We start from the raw sequence: 9,486 nt of genomic DNA, 5'->3' as shown, positions 1-9,486 counted from the left end.
CTGCAGGATACGGTTGCGACCTTTCCTGATTAGGTCAGCTAAGGTAGTTACTTGTTCTTGTACGGTACGCTTTGGCTGTAATGGTGGTGCCAGCCATTCCAGTACAATTATTTTTTGTATTCCTGTATCCTTCTCCCCTGTTTTTGTTTTGAGTAATGGCTGCAAGAAAATGTCCGTTACTATTCAGAATAGTGAGGTTCAATGGTTGATTTAACTGGAGGCGATGTGTGGTATGAGTGACCACCATCTGTGCTATTAATTTTAGCAGGTCTCGTTGCTTGGGAGTGATCGTAACAGCTGAGGATGGATCTGTGCCCCTAAGAAGGGGCCGAAGGCCGTCTAAGATGTCTTTTGGGATGCCTATGACAGGACGAAGCCATTGTAATTCACCTAGCAGCTTTTGGGCATCATGTAAGGTTCTTAGCTCGAGGCTAAGTGACAGTTTTTGAGGTCGCACGTGAGAATTAGTGATGGTCCAACCCAGGTACCGCCAGGGACTACTCTCCTGGATTTTTTCCAGAGCTATGGCTAGACCATACATATGGAATGTAGAAATGATGTGCTGTTTCTGTTGGCTGCCAAGCGGCACTGGACTGGCAAAAAGAATATCGTCCATATAATGATAAACAATAACATCAGGCCATGCTGCCTGCAAAGGCTGTAGAGCTGCATCAACATACAGTTGACAGAGAGTAGGGGAATTTTTCATGCCCTGGGGCAACATCATCCATTCATACCTTAGAATCATAGAATCATAGAATAGATTGGGTTGAAAAAGACCTCCAAGATCATCAAGTCCAACCCCTGATCCAACTCCAATTACTATAGCATGGCACTAAGGGCCACATCCAATCTCTGCTTAAAAACCTCCAGGGATGGTGAATCCACTACCTCTCTGGGTAGGCTGTTCCAATGCCTGATTACCCTCTCTGTAAAGAATTTCTTCCTAACATCTAACCTAAACCTCCCCTGGCAGAGCTTGAGCCCATGTCCCCTTGTCCTATTGTTGGTTGCCTGGGAGAAGAGACCAAGCCCCACCTGGCCATAACCTCCCTTCAGGTAGTTGAAGAGAGTGATGAGGTCACCTCTAAGCCTTCTCTTCTCCAGACTAAACAACCCCAGCTCCCTCAGCCTCTCCTCATATTTTCTCCTCATATTTTCTCATCTGCATTTGCTGCTCTCAAAGAGGAAGAGTTGGGCATGGGTGTGAAAAGCAGTGTCAGCCTGGGCTGTGGTGCCCATGGAATGGGAGGTCTCACCTCCCAAGGAGAAGGGCAATAGAAGAGAGAAGAGACTGGAGTGGAGAGGAGCAGACTTTGCCCGAGTCTCGTGACTTGGAGTGGGGGACCCACCCATGTGAGAAACACAGAAGGGCAGCAGAGCTTAGTCCAGCTGCTCTGCAAGGACAGGGTGTGGCAGGTCCCAGACTGTGCACACCAACAGTCAGGGAAAGAAGCAGAGCTGAGAAGGGGATGAAGGGCAGATCCCAGAGGGTCATCATCAGTGGCACAGAGAATACAATACCAGACTCCCCACTTAGACCAAGTCTGTGGGACACACAAGATGGGGACTACTGAAGAAGGAGGAAATGTAAACATAATTTTTTTTTTTAAAGAAAACATCAAAACCATAGAAAATAAGAACATGTACCTAAGGAAAGACCTCTTTGTTCATGGGAGTTACGGCACACAGTGGGAGTGTCAGTCAGTAAACAATATTATACAATTCAACATCATGGACTGTTCTTACCCAAAAATCAAATCCCCTGGAGGGACACACAGTGTTTCCCTATCCCTCTGAATCATCCACCAAGTGCACCCAAGTCATTGAACAGAAACAATCCCATGGGTGGAATTGTTAAGGCAGGACTGATCCAAACTTTCCTCCCCAACATATTCTTCAGATGGACCACAGGGATTTTATCCCCTTCAATGGTACCTAGAGGGCGTTTCTGGGCAGGGTCAGTTCAACGTGTAGAGTTAATTAACAAGGTTAGTGTAATGCTCTAAAGATTTTTTTTTATTTTTCTTTTTTAGCTTTTTGTAGCTATTAGAAGTAGTTGTGTAGTAAATGTAGATGGGAATGTAGCTGTATTATATGCCATCCTTTAGCATAGGAGTTTACACATTCCCAACCCTATTCCCCCATTTTATATCAAACTTTCTAAGTTCCTTTAGCATGTTTAGACTTCTGTTCAAGGTAGAACTGTAGAAAAACACCTCTATTGGACAACATGGCACTCCAGACCTGGACAACAAGATCCCACAAGAGACAAATCAACTTTCAAGGGCAGAACTTTGGAGACGCTCCAAGGACTGGACGTGCTGTGAAGAAGATAAAGATGAGGAAGAAGGGGTCCTTCTACAGAGAAGCTGATAACTGGCCTTGACTTTGAATGCACCACGGAGCCCAAGACCCAGAATTAGAATTTGTCCTTTTTTGAACTGTTCATTATATGTTCTCACTTTATGCAATAATTGGGGCTTGGGACCTGCTGCGAGCTGCAGACACTGCCTGGTTCTTTTCTTTCCTGTCGGAGGGGAGTTTGCTGCTGCTGCTCTCTGCTTAGATGTTGCTGGCTGCAGGCCCTGCTTAAAGCGAATCCTAACCAGCTGAAGTTTGCGAGTTTTCTTCCACTGGGAAAACTTTCTGTTTTATTGCTGGTTTTTTTCCTTCCCCCTTCCCCCCCATTCCCTCTCTCCTTTCCCAATGTGGGAAGGGAAGAGGAACTGAGTTGTTCTTTCTGGGTTTTGGTTTGTATTTTTCTTTCCCTCTGACATAGCGGGAGGGTATTGTTTTTCCCCATCCCACGTGGCAGTGACCAGGGAACCCACAGCGCCGCCTGGTGATGGGCACTGGACATTACAAGTTCTGCACCTCCAGTGATCCAACAGTGCCACCTGGTGGCTACTATAGGACACTACAAGTTCTACATCTTCGATGATCCAACAGCGCCACCTGGTGAATGGTACAGGACATTACAAGTTTTCCATCTCCAGTGACCCGACGGCGCCCCCTGCTGACTGTGGTTGGAACTGCACCAAAGGGTGCAAAAAATTGAACTGTTTACTCTTCCTTTTGCCAGTTTATCAGTTTGTTTTTGAAGGGGTTATTTGTGGGTATAGGAGTGTTGTTTGGTTGTTTTACTTGTTTTTTTTCGTGTTTCTGTTAATACACATATACCTTTTAATAAAGGGCTGTGTTTTTCCCTTTTTTGCATAATTTGTTTTCTTTCAATTGGAGCCTCTTAATTTTGGATTTATAATTGCTTAGAAAGAGAAGTTTGGGTCTTTTCTCCTAACCCATCCTCAGCAAAAGACCCTTGTCTCATTTAAACTGGGACAGTACTGTTTGAATTTGAAGAGTAGATATTATTTGGCAATGTAATAGTTGTGATTGTTAGTATATTACAGATTTAATAATTTGTTTTCATAATGGGAGTTAAAATGGAAAAGAAATAAATACTAAAACTCCTGTTGGGTGTATATTAAAACATTGGAAAGATCTTAGAGGGATTCCTATGGGCCTACAGTAAAAGTGTTTCAATTAACCCCTCCTGCTTCATAAGTAGTAGAGATTGGACAAAATTTTTGAGTTTTTTCCAGTCTCTAAAGGGGGGACTGATACCTTACTGCTTATGGACTTAAAATTCTGTCTCTGAGCAGTTTTACTCACCTACCCCTTTTTCTGGGCATCACTTACATCTAATCATTTTCCAAAAAGATGACTAACATCTACAACATTGGTTCATGCAATAAGCTATTACACAAACTATGTACACTAACAATAGAAACAGTTGTTTAATTCAGGTCCAGTTCGGTAACCATGAAGTAAGTTTGTGGAGTGTGTCTCCCAAACCCAGTGAGACATTGTCCAGAGATACCTTGTGTAGGATTTTAGTTTGATTCTGAATTGCAGCCAAATCGTTATTAATTCTTCCACTTTGGTCTATGTAAGAACAGCAACTGGTGTTGATGACTTTACACACGCCTCCCTGAGAGGCTAGCAAGATGTTAAGAGTCAGTCGGTTTTGTAGAACTACACAAGACAGACTATGGACCTCCTCTTGTAAAGTTGAAATTGCATCTGAAGCCTGATCTTGAATGTTTTTGCTTGCAGCTGAGATGTTAACTATTGCTTTTTCCAATTCACTCACCCCTAGCGATGGGATCATGGCTCTGACTATACTGTGAAAGAGTGTGGGACGGTCAATAAGGGGATTGTTTGTCCTCTTCATTATTTTTAGATAAGTTCTTTCCCATTCCTCTTGTTCATCAATTTGGTAAAAGATTGTTATGTTTGGAATTACAGTCCCTAGAGCACAGGCCTGATCTTTATCAAGGGGCAAAACTTTCCAAGCCTTCTTTTCACAAATACAGTACCACCCTGAACCATGGGGGGGAATTAATCTCAAGGGGACTTGTGCCAATCTTGTTACAACTTTCGGGCCTATTTCTTCTGTAGATTTACTTTTATCACAGTAAGGAGGGGGAATGATTTTTCCTGTAGCATTAACAACCATGCAGGGGGCATTATAATTGTCCTGGTCAGACATTACGTGACTCGGGTTACTGGATAGTAGGTCTCAGTAACTGGCTTCCAGGTCCCTGGGAGTTCTAACATAGACTTACCAAAGTTTGTTTCGTTTAGTAAAATGCCAATAAGGGGTCAACTGACATCTTTACCATCGATTGCTGGTATTTGGGTGCAAATCCAGCAGTCATCTTTGTGGAGAATTTTGGATACATTTTGGACTATGGCCACATCGTCTTCCTCTGAGTCGGGTTCTACTTTGCTGATAGTTCCAGGAACTGAAGCTTTCTTCACTCTGGAGTAATGAAACCACGGTCCTTTGCCAGCAACTTTGACGGCAGTGAGGGAAGTCAGCAGGATTTGGAAAGGTCCTCTCCACTTGGCTCGCAGCAGGTCACTGTCCCACCATTTGATGTAGACCCAGTCTCCTGGTTGGAATTGATGAGCAGGGGTGTCCAATCCTATAGGTCTGGAAAGCTTGACAAATTTCTGGAGCTTCTGTAAAGTAGAGCCTAAAGCAATTAAATACTTTTGTAAATCAACCTTCCCTCTCATGTGAATGTCCCCTGGAATGTGCGGAGCCTGGTATGGTCTTCCATACAATATTTCATAAGGACTTATGTTATCCCTCCGCCTTGGCTGGATACGAATCCTTAGTAGAGCTAGAGGCAAAGCCTGAACCCATGACATGGATGTTTCCTGACAAATTTTACCAATTTGCATTTTAAGAGTGCCATTCATGCATTCGACTTTGTCACTTGCCTGAGGTCTATAGGGAGTGTGGAGGTCCCAAACAATTCCTAGGACACGACACACCTCCTTCACTATCACTGCAATGAAACGTGTCCCTCTGTCTGATGACATTCCCAGAGGAACCCCAAATCTTGGAATTATGTGATTAAGCAAAGCTTTTACCACTTCTCTTGCTGTGTTAGTGCAACACGGGTAAGCTTCAGGCCATCCACTAAAAGTGTCAACCAGCACTAGTATGTATTTGTACCCCTCCCTCGGTGGTAACTCAGCAAAATCTATTTGCCAATAATCTCTGGGAAGGTTCCCAGCCTTTGTTACTCCTAGCACCACCCTCTTGGTTGTATCTGGGTTGTTCTGCTGGCAGATTTCACACTTACTCACTATGGATTGCACGACTTCAGTCATACCTGTCCCTATCACTACCTTCTTTAGGTGTTTAAGAAGGTTTTCTATTCCCCAGTGGGGAGCCTCATGTTCCCGCAGAGCTATTTCCCTTAGGAGTGGGGGTGTGACCACAACCTGTCCTGTTGGTGTAACAGCCCACCCACTTACTTTAATTTCAACTTTAAGGGATTTAATTAATTGGTGGTCCTTCTCATCATATTTTGGGGTGTACCCTGTCAAATGGATGTTTTTCTGTGGTACTACTGCTAGAATGCCTTTTTCTGCAGCCCTTTTTGCAGCCTGGTCAGCAAAATGATTTCCCAATTTGGGAATTGTTTTCCCCTTCTGATGAACTCTGCAGTGCATGACAGATACCTTTTCTGGCTTCCAGATACTTTGAAGGAGTGCATGGATTTGGTCGGCATGTTTAATCCCACCCTCTCTTTCCAGATGGTTCCATGGGCATGCACAACACTGAATGCATACTTAGAATCTGTCCAGATATTCACTTTCTTACCTTCGCTCAGTTCTAGAGCTCTTGTCAGTGCAATCAGTTCTGCTTTTTGGGATGATACATCAGCAGGCAAGGCCTTTGCCTCGATTACCTCATCCCTGGTTGTCACTGCATACCCTGTCATCCATTTTCCATCCCGCATGAAGCTGCTTCCGTCCGTGTACAGTTCCCAATCTGGGTTTTCCAGAGGCTCATCCTTCAGGTCTGGTCTGCTGGAATAAGTCTCCTCGATGGTCTGCAGTCATGTTAAGGTATACTGTCAGTCAATGTTGTGGACAGAAACATAGCAGGATTTACAACAGATGTTGTTTTCAGGGTAACATCATCCTGCTCCAACAACACAGCTTGGTACTTAAGCATTCTGCTAGGGGAGAGTCAGTGGCCCTCCTTTTGCTCAAGCACAGCTTGGACTGCATGGGGTACATACACGACAATGGGCTGTCCCAGGGTGAGTTTTCGGGCCTCTTGAATCAAGATAACAGTTGCTGCCACAGCCCTTAAACACCCTGGCCATCCTTGGCTGACATTGTCTAGTTGTTTGGAGAAGTAGGTCACAGCCCTTCGCTGGTTTCCCAGGGTCTGTGACAGTACCCCCAAGGCAACATTTAGTTGCTCATATGTAAACAGTTCAAAGGGTTTGTTTAGGTCTGGTAGTCCCAGTGCTGGAGCTGACATTAAGGACTGTTTCAGTTGTTTAAATGCAACTCTGATCTCATCTGTCCATGTTATAACTCCTTCCTTCGCAGTTTTCAGTGCTTCTTATAGGGTTTTGACTAATAACCCGTAGTCAGTTATCCACAGGCGACACCATCCCACCATTCCTAGAAAAGCCTGCATTTCTCGTACAGTGCGGGGCTCTGGGAGACAGCAGATGGTTTCTTTCCGATCTGTGCTGAGCCGTCGATGTTCACGATAGATTTCAAGCCCCAGGTAAATGACTATTTCCTTTGCAATTTGTGCTTTCTCTTTTGAGACCCTATACCCACTTAGTCCCACAAAGTTTAAAAGACTTACAGTGAGCTCGATGCACTGTTCCCGACTTTTAGCAGCAATTAGTATGTCGTCTACATACTGCAGGAAAAGTCCTTCTGGCTGCTGCCTTCTCCAGTCTTCCAGTTCTTTTGCCAACTGGTTTCCGAATATCATCGGGTTGTTCTTATAGCCTTGCGGTAAGACAGTTCATGTAAGTTGAGTTCTTCTCCCTGTCTCGGGATTTTCTCATTCAAAAGCAAAAAGCTCTTGGCTGTCCTTGTGCACAGGAATGCAGAAAAAGGCATCTTTTAGATCAAGCACTGTAAACCACCCTAATTCCTCTGTTAATGTGGTTAACAAGGTATAGGGGTTTGCTACTACAGGGTATATATCCTCTGTTATTTTGTTGGTTGCCCTCAGATCTTGAACCAATCGATAGCTCTTACCATCAGCTTTCTTCACTGGAAGGATGGGGGTGTTATATTTAGATTCACATTCTACCAATAAGCCAAATTTAAGAAACTTTTCAGTTATGGGTGCTAAACCTTGACGACTTTCTAGTTTCAAGGGGTATTGTTTTTGCCTTACCGGTGTTGCTCCTGGCTTGAGCGTGATGCTTATGGGTTCTGCTCGTTTGGACCTCCCAGGATATTCACTAGCCCACACTAAAGGGATCACAGCATTTTCAACCTCTGCGGGGATCTCTCCATGGTTCTCCTGTATGAAGAAGGTGGCTGCCTCGATGTATTTAGTGTCAGGGATGATAACTTTTATTCCTCCCCCCTTACAGAATTTAATTTCAGCTTCCAGTTTTTCTAATAAATCTCTACCCAGTAAAGGCATGGGAGAATTTGGCATATAGAGGAATTGATGAGTTACCCAGTGTTTCCCCAATTTAAATTTCAAGGGCTTGAAGAAAGGCCTGGTTTCACTTACCCCTGTGGTACCAACCACAGTTACAGTATCCTGACTCAGTTTCCCTTCCAAGGTGTTTAACACGGAATATGCAGCACCTGTATCAACTAAAAATTCCACATCTTCTCCCCCCAGCTTAGCTACAACCAGAGGTTCTGCTGGGGTAGAAACCTCCGGTTCCCTTCATGCATCCTGGCTTAAAGTCAGTTGGGAGGCTGGAGGAGGAGGTGGAAATTCACTTTTCCTCTTCAAGTCCAGACAATCCCTTCTCCAATGTCCCTTCTTTTTACAAAAAGAACATACATCATTGGTCTTATCATGCTGGTAACTAGATCTATAATTTTCATGGTGGACATTGTGTTTGTGATGTTTCTGGTAGTTATTATCCTACTCCTTTCCTCCGCCTTTTTGGTCTCTGTTTCGATAGACTGTCCTAGCTGTATTCATTAATTCACCATGACTCTTGTCATCACCTGCTTTCTGTAGCTTTTTTCTTATGTCATTTGCAGATTTGCCTATAAATAAAAAGACCAAGTGCTTTTTTCCTGTTTCTGATTCTATATCTATGTCTGTGTACTTTCATACGGTCTCTGTTAGTCTGTTCAGAAAATCTGTAGGGGATTCATTTTTATCTTGTTTCACTGTATACATTTTTGACCAATTTACTGCTTTTGGAATTCCATATTTAAGACCATAAATCACCCAATCCTGATAGCGTTTCAATGTTTCTCTTTTTTCTGGCAAATTGGGATCCCATTTGGGATCCTCTGAGGGAAACACATCTTGCAGTTGTCCTTGCATCTGCCCAGATGTTCTGAGTCTCTCTATTTCATCCCGAGCAGCTTTTGATGCCCAAAAAAAGGCAAATAAAAACTGTTTAAAGACAGAATTTTATGCCTTTTAAACAGCAAGGTATTTATTTATTTATTTAACAGCCGGCTAGCCTGCCAGCTAGTGCTGGGAAAACAGGTTCCTCAGTGCTTGAATAGAACAAGCAATTTATACAGCTTCTGACAATGATTACAACATAGTCATATGCATATTCATATTATTGCATCATTACATTACAATATTCATAGCAGGTGGAGTCGGGGCGGAAATTGAGGCGTGGTCTCTATTTTGAGGAATATTATGGTGGTAGATCCCGCCTTACTTCCTCATGGGATCTCAAATTCTCTCCTCTTCATCGGATGACCTTCGTGACCTTTCGTTCTTTCCATTTTTTTGTGTTCTGTTCACTGAGGCTTCAAGAAAGCCTTGGCTCTGGGCCTATTTTACCTATTCAGATGTCTACCTTGGCTCCTTTGGCTAAGATTTATTACCTCTGGGCTCTTTGTACAATGTACCTGTGGGTTTTGTCTACAGAATTTGTACAGAACAAAATCTCCTTAGAGTAAGGTAGAGAAAGTGGGGGG

At 43.6% G+C, this 9,486-nt stretch overlaps 1 protein-coding gene across 1 annotated transcript in view; it reads right to left on the bottom strand.

Moving 5' to 3' along the window:
• The window catches only part of LOC114070180, a 20,671-nt gene extending 13,341 nt beyond the window's left edge, over positions 1-7,330 (bottom strand). Inside the window, exons 1-3 of the mRNA XM_027907426.1 lie at positions 7,199-7,330; positions 6,188-6,419; positions 4,686-4,961 (exon numbers count right to left, since the gene is read on the bottom strand). Coding sequence (XP_027763227.1) covers positions 4,686-4,961; positions 6,188-6,419; positions 7,199-7,330 — 640 coding nt within the window. The remainder of the gene's footprint in view (positions 1-4,685; positions 4,962-6,187; positions 6,420-7,198) is intronic.
• Positions 7,331-9,486: the final 2,156 nt, after the last annotated feature.

Source organism: Empidonax traillii, unplaced genomic scaffold (assembly GCF_003031625.1).
Source record: "Empidonax traillii isolate 1590-97213 ecotype Southwest subspecies unplaced genomic scaffold, ASM303162v1 scaffold1460:size212889, whole genome shotgun sequence".
NCBI classification, from domain to species: Eukaryota; Metazoa; Chordata; class Aves; order Passeriformes; family Tyrannidae; genus Empidonax; species Empidonax traillii.
The sequence above is the reverse complement of the archived record's forward strand: the minus strand, read 5'-3'. Positions and strand labels throughout refer to the sequence as shown.